The 13,475-nt window shown below is 37.4% G+C and overlaps 1 protein-coding gene across 2 annotated transcripts; it reads left to right on the plus strand.

Annotated features, from left to right (window-relative positions):
- The first annotated feature begins 55 nt into the window (after positions 1-55).
- LOC148362459 (ciliary microtubule associated protein 1B-like) lies at positions 56-9,811 on the plus strand. Of its 2 annotated transcripts, none has more exons than XM_088339886.1 (7): positions 56-199; positions 3,913-4,027; positions 4,487-4,693; positions 4,785-4,892; positions 7,173-7,294; positions 8,283-8,423; positions 9,007-9,811. In XM_088339886.1, the coding sequence occupies exons 2-7, from the start codon at positions 3,916-3,918 to the stop codon at positions 9,121-9,123; spliced, it is 807 nt and encodes a 268-aa protein (XP_088196012.1). In that variant the 5' UTR covers positions 56-199; positions 3,913-3,915; the 3' UTR covers positions 9,124-9,811. The 2 variants fall into 2 exon arrangements, with proteins under 2 accessions (XP_088196012.1, XP_088196013.1); XM_088339887.1 differs by lacking the exon at positions 56-199 and adding an exon at positions 221-557.
- Positions 9,812-13,475: the final 3,664 nt, after the last annotated feature.

Consider the following 13,475-nt stretch of genomic DNA (forward strand, 5'->3'; position numbering starts at 1 on the left):
TTCATAAGCACTTGTGCGCTGTGTTTCTCGCACACGCCACCAGAGTGCAAATGTGTACCACGTCATCACATTCAGGCTGTCATTATGTCATAGCAGTTTGTACGCGATGACGGCGTCAGGATGGCAAAATGCTCGAAAGCAATTGTTTTCCCTCCAACGAGAGAAACTTCGACAAGTAAATCAAGGCCCCTCCTAAAAGGTAAACTATGTGCTACTGAAAAGTGTTCGAATGCGCTAAACAACGAGCAGAGATTGCAAACATTAATAACTGTAGTTGCAGGCGTGGACTGCAAACAAGTGTGATGCATTTAGAAACGCCGATTTTGCTCTACTCGAAGCTTCTAGTTGCCAGTTTCAGAGAAAGCTCAGCGTTAACAATTCTTTCACTGGCTTGAGGCTTCTTAACATAACATGTTCAGCATGTCCGGTCATCGCCATGGCAACATTGTCATAGTGAAGTGGGCCGACTCGAAACAATTTGGATTGTAGTTCGATAAACGTTCTGATTTCCGGATCACATGAAGACTACAGAAGGAACCGATTAGAATTCCCAGAAGGTATACTTTTTGAAAATCATTTTAAATCAAAACCCTTCTTGTAGTATTACCCGAACCAATACTTAACTATAAAAAAAAGCAAATCACTTCCCGTGAAACTTGTTTTAAAACGCGTGGCTAAGACGTGCACTTTTTTTTTGGTGAAATATGTATTAACTATTTTGTGCAGCATGTTTACCTTGTGGTTAGTGTCCCTTTGCATCGTGGTTCAGGGATTGTTGATTAAAATATTTGTGGCTAGAGATATCATGCTTTTCCCCCTTGCTGGAAAGGTTTCTTTGCTGGTATAGAATAGAATGTACATTTATTGTCATTGTTACAAAATGGGTCAACCTATTGTGACAACGAAATTGGGTATGACACTCCAGTTTCACACATTCACAGTGAGGTAAAAAAGCCAAGAACATAAAGGAACAGAGAAGATAAGGTTATAAAACAAGGAGGATAAGGTTATAGTTATAATTTACACAATATTTACACAAAAAATGTCGGCATGTAGGATGTTACATACTGTTGGTATCGTAGTACAGTTTGGTATCGTAAGGGTTTGTGTAATTATACATTTGATGCAAAAATAGTCATCATGGTGCAAAAAAATAGTCAACATATGCATTTGGTGCAAAAAAATAGTCATCATAGTGCAAAAAAAAAGTCAAACATTGTGCAAGGTAAGCAGTAAACATAGTGCAGTCAACATGTGCAAGAAACATAGACATGAGTACCATTTTACGTTCGTATGAGGTAGTAGTAGAGCACCAGTGTGTGGTATTTGACCACTAGATGGCACTGTGTTGTCTGGTGCGAGCGAGTTCCAGTACCTCAGAGCACAGCATGGCAGCAGGATGCCGGGCATACATGCCAGGGACCTAAGTGGGGATTTCACTGTGCAAAAGAAATACACAATTATTGACATAGATTAAAAAAAAAAACATTTGTACATAGCATACCTGTCAACCTGGACGGTTTTGCCGTACAAAGTACGTTTTTTATGCATTTTCAGACGAGTATGACGTACAAAGAAATCTGTACGGAAAAACGCAAATTTGTCAATCGCATGCGCCTGCCGCCTGGGGATTTCCCATCATGCATTATTCCGAAAAAATAAATAAATATGGGTGTACGATTATTTTGTACGGGAAAATACGACAGTTTGTACGGGCATGGTGCCGTGGAGGTTGACAGGTATGATAAAGTGTATGTATATTTGCCTAGTATTCAAATAAATGTTTTTTTTGAACCGCAATGAAGCACTACATTTTATACGCTGTCCCTTTAACTTCCACGTTCTGAAAAGGACGAATGCAAATTCAAATTAAGACTTATTGTCTTTAAACCCTCAGTCTACTATGTTTATTGCACATTGTAATTTTGTTTTGTCTTCATTGTATTGCTACATTGATGCACAGGTCTGAATTTGATGGAAAATGTTTGATATTTGAGTCTAAAAATCCCATTTTCCAAGCAAATAACGGGCATAGCATGAATTCAATAATAGCATAAATTTTGGTTGTTACTACTTTTGAAGATCGATGATTGTTGGAGTCAAATCATCTTGATTCCTTTCCATTTTTTAAAGGGACTGTGTGTAAAATTGTCTGTCGTAGAACACACACACACAAAAAAGACATACTCACCAACACCTCAGCTTTACTAGTTAGATTACCCCTTTTTGCCAATGAAACATCTACTGCTTTTCAATAAAAAATTCAAATTTAAACAAATCTTGACTCAAAACTAGTATTGTATGTTAGTCTTTGGCTGCTTTATTTTGAAGCCACACTAAGTCTTTGTGTGTGAATAAACTGCTCCATTAATCGCGATTTCCGTCCTGGTAAAAGTTTTTAATGTTCTGGAGACTCATTGTGTTTTGGGCGTGAAAATAGAGTGCGCCATAAAATCCACCGCCTTTTTAATGTCGAATGGTTTGCATGTATGATTTTCAAGACTCTTGATTTCTGTTGGAGTCAAATAATGTAGATTCCTTTCCATTTTTAAAGGGACCGTGTGTATAACTGACTTCCATCAAACAAAGAAAAACAAACGAAAAAGAACATCAAAGGTCATAGGTTTGGTCTTGGCACCAGGAAGGGGAGAACATTTGTTTCTTCCCCTGAGCCCTGAACAGGGTTGTTTTAATTAGCTTTTCCTGTTAGCTGCTATTTTTCTGCTCCAGCTTACTCCTGATTATTAGGCTGCTCAATCGATCATAGCAATAAATTTCTGGTAATTGGTAGAGGCCTTCTGATCTTAAGTCAATACCTTTATGGATGTGCTTCAGAATGCATGCACCCCCAAAATAGTCTTTTGTAATATAATTTTCATATTTAAGACGCATGGAATTAAAACTACAGTTAGAGCTAAGGTTGCATAAAAAATAAATGTATACCGATATTTTTGAATTAAAATAATTTATTTCATAGAACATAAATTACCATTATGTCATTTGGTTTCACCACAAAATAATTTTAGCAACAAACAATTAACATGGTGAACACAAGAGGTTACTTGATGTTTGTCCAAGGCAGAACCGTAACCAGATGGAATATCATTTAATTGTAACTATTATTTCAAATTTTGTCCACCGTATTTTCCGCTATAAAAGGCGCACCTAATTATGAGGGCACTTTAAAATTTTTGGCCAATTTGCGGTTTTCAGATGCCCTTTACAGTTGCATTCTATTTGACACTAAAAATGTCATCACACATATACAGTATAATGTTGAAAATTACCCTCTACATAAAAGTTTTGAGAAATTTGAAATATGAGCTGTCTTTTGAGCAAAAATATTGCCTGATATACGAGAGGAATTTCCACTTAAGAGAATTTCCAGATGTTACCACTAGAGAGCGGGGCTTTAAGTCATTTATAGAAATATGTTTTTGGGTGATCAGGAAAATGCGTTTTATAACTACTTAGGTTAACTTGGAGGGGAACGAATTAATTTGTTTTCCGCAATTTTTCCCATTGGGAAAATTTGATATACGAGCAAATCTAGACACAAGCATGATCCGGGAAAAAATAAATCTCGTATGTACCACTGTATAACAAAATAAATAATTTTGGATATTTTAGCAACATTTATTTCTCAATTCCACTCAATTTACATTGATATGGAAATACTAGCGTCTAGTGGCGCTGAGCCATTACTTCACGGATATCGTAGTCGGCAGGCATCGGGGAAAATGTAGTTTTGGGTCAAAGCACTTTTTTGACCCTTTATTTTTTTGGAGGCTCTGACATTTTAAACTCTCTGGGGCCAAATAAGATCATGTGTTGGGGCACTCTTGGCCCTCGGGCGGTGAGTTTGACAAATATGCTTTAATGTATGTGATTTTTTTTTTTTTACTAATACAGATAATGCCTGATGAAGAGCCTTGGATTGGACCATGGAGGCCCCACAAACCACGAGGGCCTATTGCTGCTCTCTATGGCAGCCCAGGGCCAAAATATGCTCTGCCTTCACTGACAGGTGCAGTAGTTGTATCAAAAATTATTATAATTATGTCATATATGGGGCAGCACTGCGACGCAGTGGTTAGCGTGTGTGCGGCACAGTTCTGAGGTCATGAGATCGAACCTTTCTGTGTGGAGTTTGCATGTTCTTCCCGTGCTTGCGTGGGTTTCCTCTGGGCACTGCAGTTTCCTCCCACATTCCCAAAAACATGCATGTCAGGTTAATCGGCTGGTCCAAATTGTCCCTAGGCGTGAATGAGCAAATGAGTGGTCTGTCTCTTTGTGCCCTGCGACTGGCTGGCAACCAGGTCAGGGTGTCCCCTGCCCACTGAGATAGCTGGAATAGCCTCCAGCACCCCGCGACCCTACTGAGATTAAGCGGTGCAGATAAATGATGGATGTCATAAATGTTGTCACTGCTTATCCTGACGACAGTCACTAAATAATAGAAATATAATTGTTTCCTGTCATACAGGTTCATCGTTACATGATCCAACAAAATACAAAGCACCCAGTTTTAGTTTTCGAGACAAACACTATGACCTAAGCACGCAAGAAATCTCACCTGGACCGAAACACCTCATTCCCTCCAACATCACCAAAACCGGCCGAGACGGGACGCCAGCGTTTTCATTCGGCACTCGTCCCAAGGACCTAGTGCGCTTTCAAGTCCCTGCACCCAGTGGGCATGATAAACACTTGATTGTTTTTGTTGTATTTCTTAGAAGTACATCTCAGTTAGCCTGAGAGTGATTTTCTATGACTGTTTTTAGACCATTACAACCTTGGAAGTGCAGACAAGGTCGCCTTTTACTCTGCTCCTTCCTACACGCTTTCCGGAAGGGGTAAACAACTATTACAGAGCAACCAGACTACACCAGGTAACTTGTCTCTTTTTGACATATCCTGCAAAGTTGTCGTTTTTTTTGCAGTGTACTAGTGTAAATTCTTACTGTCTTAACTTAATCAGACAGTGTTTTATGTGTCTTATTTATTAAGTTACAATCTAAGGGTGTTGTTGTATGCTTTAACCGCACCAATCTGCTTTAATCTTACTTTTATTCATCGTGTTCTATCCACGGAGATGATAAGGCCAGAGGAAAGCAAGGCGGGTGGCAGAGGGGTGTCAAGGGAAGTAACGCGCATGCTTAGGTTTTTTTTTTTAAATTTTGGAATGAAAATGTTGAAAGTAAGAAATTAACTTTTTCAAATACAGTCCAAATGCCAACCCAGACCACCAAAAAGTAAAAAAAGAAGAGTTTATTCGAACGTATCCAAGAGAAACACTTACCTGCCCGACAGCACAAGCAGCTTAATGGAAGCTGCAATTATGATTTCTGCCAGAAGATGGCATCGGCAAGTACAATATTTTGAAGTTACAAACACTACCTTTAAATCATCAATGCAGCCTCTGTTAAGCTGCTTGTATGGCACGTGCATGTACATGCCTCTTTTAGAAGTGATTGAATAAACTCTTCCTTTTTTCATCTTTTGGGGTGTGTGGGTTTGCAGTTGGACTGTATTTGAAAGTATTTTTCTTTCACCATTTTCATCCTAGAATAAAAGTAAACCGTAAGCACGCACCCTCGCCCTCCTCTCGCCTAATGCGGTCCGTGGCTGGAACACAGACGACAAAAGTAAATTAAAAGCAGTAAGGTTGGGTAATAAATTATGTATGTATAAACAGGGTTGAGTAGGGTTACTTTAACTGGATTATTTTCAATTACTTTTGGATTACTCCAATACCAAATATGCTAATAAAAGACAAAATCAACTAAATATGAATAAAATGATGACTCACAACACGTGGTAAGCTTTCTCTCCTGGCTTTGATCTCTTTGATCTCAGGCCAAACTAACATAAAATGCGACAGAAACAAAATGAAAATAAATCCAAACAGCTTGCCAACATCATTTTTGCCGTTCCATGTGTTCCGTTACTACCCATGCCTGCACAAAATTTAGTCATTTTATTCATATTTAGTTTCTTTTGTCTTTTATTAGCATATTTGGGTTTGGAGTAATCCAAAAGTAATTGAAAGTAATCCAGTTAAAGCAACCCAACCCAACCCTGTATATAAAGGCTTTTGAAACTGGGTATTGTTAAGGCATACTCAATAGAGAAAATATTTAGTTTTAAACTTTTTAAGGACACCTCAAACTACACACCCCACATTTAAGCAATTATTACTGGGAAACAATTTTTTATTTGACCAAATAGCAAGTCACCTTGTATTACTAAGGCTTCTGAATTTCAAAAAAAAAAAAATTTCATGTCCTGTAGAGGGTAAGTCACAATCAATGGTAGCTACAAAGTAACCCTGATGACCAGAATGTTTTTTTCCCTTTATATTATTTATTCATTTATATCGTTACTACAATGATGGTTTTACGAAGAAATGTTTCACATTTCAGGCAATAAAAACACTTATTACCCGCACTATTGGAATTTGAGTTTTTCAATGATCAAATTTTGTGCTTAAAAAGGACAGCTATTGTATTAATTTGCTTCAATTATTTTTTTAAATGCATAAAAAATGTATTCATATTAAAATGAAATTGTCCATTTGTAAACAAATACACAATAAAATATAACTTGTGGATTTAAATGAAAGCATGATAAATTGGATAGGCCTACAATCTCTTATTTAATCATCTATTGGCGAGGTATCTATTCAAGACAGTATCAGCCTATGCAAAAAATTAAATCAATCTATGAGTCATTTTTTCCCCTGCTGGCCTGGCCACTGTGCAATCTTTTGAATGCAATGCAGTTTATGCAATTTGAATGATCACTGTACAGCCATTTTTTTCTTAGATATTTATACAAGGGCAGTAGTTTTGGATATAATATGTTGAAATACAAATGTTGGAAATAAGAGTGGTATTTTGTCCTTTGCTGACTTTTGATCTTAGTGTGAATTGTACTTTATAATGCAAGTCTCCTTTAACACGTGTAAATACATAAAACAAGATTCCTGAGTTGGTACAACTGTCTCTATGTAAATGTTGATCATGCATGGATTTAGCATAAATATTTGCCTGTTTTAACTTATGATAGAACGTGTTGAAAAATGTTTATATTTGGCAATTTTAAAAAAACCTGTATGCGTGTTCCCTATTTTTTATTTTTTTTCACGTTTCCACCTAATGTCTTGGCAGGTCCGGCATCCAACAGTCTACCTCCTGTGTTCGGGCCCAAAACTGTCACTATACGTGCTGCACCCGCGCACTCTCTCTACGGTCGTGGTAAACATGGCAACTTCATGGAAGACTCCTCAAAGGTATATGTTGTGTACAGGAAACCCAGACAATCACCAGCAATTCACTCAACTCACACATACCTAAAGAGAAGGTAATATCTGAATTATGACCAGAATCAGTCATTAATCCATAAGAATGGCGCCACCTGCTGCAGAGGTAGAGTTTAGTGGTAAAATGCTGTGCCCGCTAGCTGCTAAATTTTTTGTAAGTGCTGCCAGGCTGCTACGCAGGGCGTAACTTGATTGAATGTATGAGCGTCTGCTGGCTCTACAGCGGCTGCATGGTTAGCGCGCAGCCCCAGGATGCAGAGGTTCAGGGTTCAAGTCCAGCTACCCCAGCCTCCCTGTGTGGAGTTTGCATGTTCTCCCCATGTTTGCGTGGGTTTGCTCCGGGCATTCGGGCTTCCTCCTACATTGCAAAAACATGCATGTTAATTGGCCGGTCTAAATTGTCCCTAGGTGTGAATGAGCGAGTGTGTTGTCCATCTCTGTGGGCCCTGTGACTGGCTGGCAACCAATTCTAGGTGTCCTCTGCCCACTGCCCGAAGACAGCTGGGATGGGCCCCAGCACCCCCGAACCCTACTGAGGATAAGCGGTGCAGATAATGGATGGATGGCTCTTGTCATAAGTATGGGTAGACGTAAGTTGAACAGGTTGTGAGTCAGATATTACCTGCGTTAGATCAAAGAGGACTTTTAACGCGATCGATATATGAATAACGGAATGTTTGCAATTTTATGTTTTTTGCCAACTGCATTAGCATCGCCTTGCCTTTTCCAAAGGGCCCCAAAAGCGCACCAACAGCAAGGCTGCTGCAGGAAGTTCACTTTTAACTGAAATTTTCGTTTCCTGCACAATTTGAATACATGCAAATAACATAAAAAGACAGGCAGCAGATGTAGTTAAAATTCTTCTGTCTGATGTCCATTAAAATGCTAAATGTGAATGGAAGTTTCTCTTCAAAGTGTTAAACAGACTCATAAGAAATGCTTCTTGTATTTGTTTCAGTCTCCTGGCCCTGCAGCATATCAAGCTGTGGATCCCCAAATATACCTGAACAAGGCTCCTCAGTACAGCATGCCAGGTCGAAAATTCGCTCCTCAAAGCGCAACCAGGACTCCAGCGCCTGGCGTCTACCGTCCTGAAAAGGTTGGAGAGCGGAGATTTCTTTTTCTTCATATTCAAACACTACACACATGCCCTGAAGACCTCGAATACTATTCAAACCAAATGTTTTTGGACTTGTTGGTGGCACCGCATTAAAGAAATATGGTAAACTGGCTGGGCCACAAGAAAAAAAATGTACCAATACCAAAGATTTGATTCTGATACCTCAAAAATTTAAAAAACACAAAATGTAAATTTTGGAGCAAGAAACCAAAGCGAGGAAGAGAAGAAAAAGTGCCCAGAAGGGAGCAGGTTCCTGATTGGTGGGGAGCCGGCTCCTGTCGTTCCCTTGAAAGTTCTGACTCATATCACTATAATAAAGAAAAATGTAGCAAGCTATTTGAATGTTGGGTACATTGGGGACAAGAGTGGCAATAAATGGATTTTTTTAAGCGAAGTACTTTTACAAATAATTGTATTCATAATATCATCATATTTTTAACATTTGGCGGTTGGATTAAAAGGCTGCGGGCCATAATCTGCTCACCATAGCAGATTATAATAAAAACAAACCAAACAATATTTTAAGTGTGAATTAAAGCTGCATGTTCCTATTTTTGTGCAGGTCAAGAGTACACACAACAAAGCTCCAGCCTTCACTTTTGGACTGCGTCATTCACATTACACTGTGAACCCCATAATGGATGCGGATAGATACCAACATTCCCTATCCTTCCTTTGAGACTAAAATTTCGATTCAATGGCGTCAGCTGGATCAAAGCGGTCAACGATGGGAATCGCTGAGGAGATACCTGAATTACTGTGTTGTCAAGGAATGCGGTCAATTGGACAATTACACATTAGGGGAATGACCTTTCCATTCCATCCTACTGCGGTTCTTCAATTAAGACTAAGCATCCCCAAAATGTATTCTGCTGTGGGCGCATGCTGTCTCATTGATGTCTTTGATATTAACTACACAGATATATTTTCAGCAATTTTTTTAACTTAAAAAAATAGGAGTAATTATTTTTTTACTGGTAGTACACTCTAGTTATAATAATTTCATTTTCAATCAAGTTGTGCAATATTTCTGTTTTTGTCATAGTGTTACAGTACTGACATTAAATTTCAGTGATTTTCTGCAAAAGTTATTCAAAATACTATTGTGAAAAAAATGAGCAAATATGGGATTCGGTAATGCCTCTTGTCAATAAATATTCAAATGCAACGACTCAGAGTAAAGTCATGTGAATTCAGAATTAGGCCAGACTATGAATCATTTTGTGCTTCATAAGTACTGCGCTGAGATAACCGAAATTGTACTTTTTTGTATATTGGATTGTACAAATAGAAATGTGTATTTATATATGTCATGCATAAGTGAATCGTGGAGAATGCTGATTAAATGAATACAGTATTTTAAATGAGTATGTTGTGATGTAATTCTAGTAATGTGTTATTTTAAGTTTTTAAAAATATTTCATTTGGATTGTATTAAATCCTTTTAGTGAAAAAAAATCCTATAATATAGATTTATGTTTAGCCTTTACTGAATATTTGACTCTAGACGTCAAGTTATGTTTATTTGAATGAATAAATGAATGAATGAAAATTTTATTTCAAACATTAAATTCAAAACAGGACAAAAACAATGAGTCAACAACAAAATATTGTTACATAACTTATTCGAAACGGGGTAGTCAGAAACAGATGCTTATTTTCACTACCCCTTTATATTCCCTATTAAATACATTTTACAAATCCTCTTCTTTTGTGTCTAATATAACAAAATCTCATGGATATACTTATTACATCAGTCAGATATCAATAATTATAATAATTGCAATAATCACATATTTTATACACTAATCTTCGTAATACCCATCCCTCAAAGTCATAATGCCACTAGTTACCAAACATCACTGGCACCAAATATAACAATAAAAATAATATAACAGTTATGATATAATAATAGCAACAATAACAAAGTTAATCATAGTTTTAAACGCAGTATTTCCAATCTCATATCCCATTTTCTTCATCCCAGTCTTTTTTTGTATTTGAATTTGAACACATGAATAGTTGGACATTGTTTGATCTCATCTTGTAAATTATTCCAAAGTTTGACTCCACACCTAGAAACACACATACTTTTCCTGGTTGTTCTCACCATTGGGATTTTGAATTTACTACAGCCCCTCAAGTTATAATTTAATTTTTGGATGTTTTCTGGCACCTGTTTTTGTTGACCTTAAATAACAGTTGTGAAGTGAAACATTTTATTAAATCATTCAGTTTTAATAATTTGGACTGCCTGAATAAAATATTAGTATGATCCCGATATCCTACCCTGTGTATGGTTCTTATTGCACGTTTTTGAAGAATAAAAAGGGGCTGTAGTGAACTTTTCTAATTATTGCCCCAGACTTCTGCACAATATGTTAAGTATGGCAGAACTAGAGAACAATATAATAAATACAATGCAGTGCAGTTTAAAATGAATTTGGCTTTATTAATTATTGAAATGCTTTTAGAAACCTTTGTATGTGTCTGATGTGTTTTCCAACTTAATTTATTGTCTATTATGACCCCTAAAAACTTAATTTCTGATACAATGTCTATTGCAGCACCATCCATGTTTACTTCTAAATCTTGATTTACCTTGCGATTACCAAATAATATTACTTTGGTTTTATTTAAATGTAAAGACTATTTATATCCATCCATAGTTTTAGGTTAATTAATTCACGATTAATGCAAGTTACCAAATCAATATAGTTATCATTTGAATAGCAAATGTTAGTGTCGTTTGCAAATATTACTAATGTTAATAGTTTTTGAAACATTATAAATATTTGTATAGCACTTAATCACAAGGATTCTCAAAGGGCTGCACAGACCACAGATTATTGCAAACCAGACTATTATCACACCATACCAAGATCTAAAACCTAAATGAGGGCAAGGGAAATATTCAAAAACCTCAACATGAGGAAAATTAAGAAACCTTGACAAGAGACCACACATGAGGTGATCCCCCTTCCAGGATGACCAGGCTGCAATGAATGTTGCAATAACAAATACGACACAGATATTGTCAACAGGATATATAAGTCATTCATAACCTAGAGAATATAAGGGTGTTTTAAGCCTAGATTTAAACAGTTCCGCTGATGTTGCAGATCGAATCTCAGGGGGAAGAGAATCTCACAGCACCGGGGCTCGAATGGAGAACGCCCTTGAACTTGCGATTTTCTTCTTGGCTCTTGGGATCACCAGTAGACCGGCACTATCAGAGTGAAGGCCCCTGACCGGAAAATAGGGGGAAATTAAATCCCGAGTTGAAGCAACATAGTAAAGAAGGTTATTTCTTAGCAGTTTCCCCTTTTAGATATAAACTTTTACTCAGCGAATGAGTCCAATTTTGAAATTCCCTAAATTCAGAAATGACGTAATGAACTAACACGTATTTTAGTTGCCACAGTTTGGCCTCCTAGTGTGAAGATCCAGTATGCTAATGTCCTCCAGAAGTCACCAGTCACTGGATTATCATCTTGATCACGCACAACTGGCCATCATTACCACCAAGGTATTTAAGGACTTAACTGACAGCATCAGTTGTCGAATTGTACACGAAATGTAGACGTCAAGCCTATTGCCAGCTCCTGCCCGGATCCAACCAAAGACTTCCTGTAGCTTTCCTGCTGTTAGTTCTGTTTGGACTGTTTTCTTTTAACACTTTTCTCCCTCTCCCGCATACAGAGTGTTTTCTGGTCATCCCTGTTGCCACCAATAAACTGGTACAATTTTGCTTGTGCCCTGCATTTGCGTCCAACTTGCAAAACCTAACATCCCAGTATGTATTAGTTATCCCAGTCCAGACTTGATTCATTCAAATACAAATATGATCTCATAAATTGTAAGGACAGGAATTAATTTTAATTTGTAAAACAGTAAAATAATTAATGAAATATTACTCTATGCATTTAAAGTATCAGTGTGTAATATATTATTATTATTATTATTATTAACCACTAAATGGCACTGTGTTGTCTAATGCAAGAGCACAGCGTAGCAGCAAGATGCCAGACGAACGTGGCAACTAGTTCTAGGTAGTGTTTCCACTATGTAAAAGAAATACAAATGTCCTAATCAATTTAACACAGGTATGATAGCTCATGTATGTTTGCACAAAAGCTAAATCAAACAATAATTAACAAAAAGTTTTGCACACAAACAGCTGTAGAATACAATGATATACTTCATACTGTAACCATGGGCTGAAGCAGCTTTTAAGGGCCTATCCCTTTTCAAGTTTTACTTGCAGGAACAACATATTCAAAATCCAAACAAGAAAACCACCCCAAAACACAAAATAGACAAAAAAAAAAAAAACACATTTCATGCCTGCAATTAACGCCGATTGTACTGACCCATATTTGTGTAGGATTAATCTGCCTCATTTGATGGAATTGTTCAGCAAAGTTAAATTGTATTCATTCATTGAATTCCCAAATGTCACCGACTAGTGACTCAACAGGGACATCCAGTGGAGAACAAATCCGCGCAAAACCAGATCTTTAGAGGCGGTGTCCTCTGGCTGAAATCATCATTGCAGCCTCTGCCAAGCTCCTTTTATTGCATGTGCAAGTATGTGAAATTCTTAGACACGCTCGACTAAACTTGCTATTTCATATTTTTGGGGGTTTGTGTTGGCATTTGGGCTGTATTTGAAACAGTAATTTTCTAACTTTTACTATTTGCATGCAAGAATAAAAGGGAACCCCAACCAACCGCGTGAATTAACTCCAAATCCCCCATGACCCCCGCGTTCTTTCCTCCAGCGTAATCCGTTCAGAGGTCTGGAACACCGAGGCTAAAAGTAACATCAAAGCAGATAGGCGCGATGAGAAAAGGGTATATGAAGGCTCTTTGAACTCAGGGAACGTTAACACATATTTGATCAAGAAAACCTTTTATTTTTAACTTTAAAGGACACCTCAAAAGATGCACCCCTTTTTTTAACTTTGTCCTGAATTCACTGTACCTATTTTTAAAGGTTTAGTCAGCAAACTCAGAGGTGCTTTACCG

This window comes from Urocampus carinirostris, chromosome 7, assembly GCF_059441175.1.
Source record: "Urocampus carinirostris isolate Australia breed hairy pipefish chromosome 7, RoL_Ucar_1.0, whole genome shotgun sequence".
Lineage (NCBI taxonomy): Eukaryota > Metazoa > Chordata > Actinopteri > Syngnathiformes > Syngnathidae > Urocampus > Urocampus carinirostris.

What these genes read in the sequence shown, in the direction of transcription:
- LOC148362459 (XM_088339886.1), top strand. Translation starts at nt 3,916, where the DNA reads ATGCCTGATGAAGAGCCTTGGATTGGACCATGGAGGCCCCACAAACCA. An exon ending in TCATGGAAGACTCCTCAAAG is followed by an intron (nt 7,295 to 8,282) that starts GTATATGTTGTG and finishes TATTTGTTTCAG; the next exon opens with TCTCCTGGCCCTGCAGCATA. An exon ending in GCGTCTACCGTCCTGAAAAG is followed by an intron (nt 8,424 to 9,006) that starts GTTGGAGAGCGG and finishes ATTTTTGTGCAG; the next exon opens with GTCAAGAGTACACACAACAA.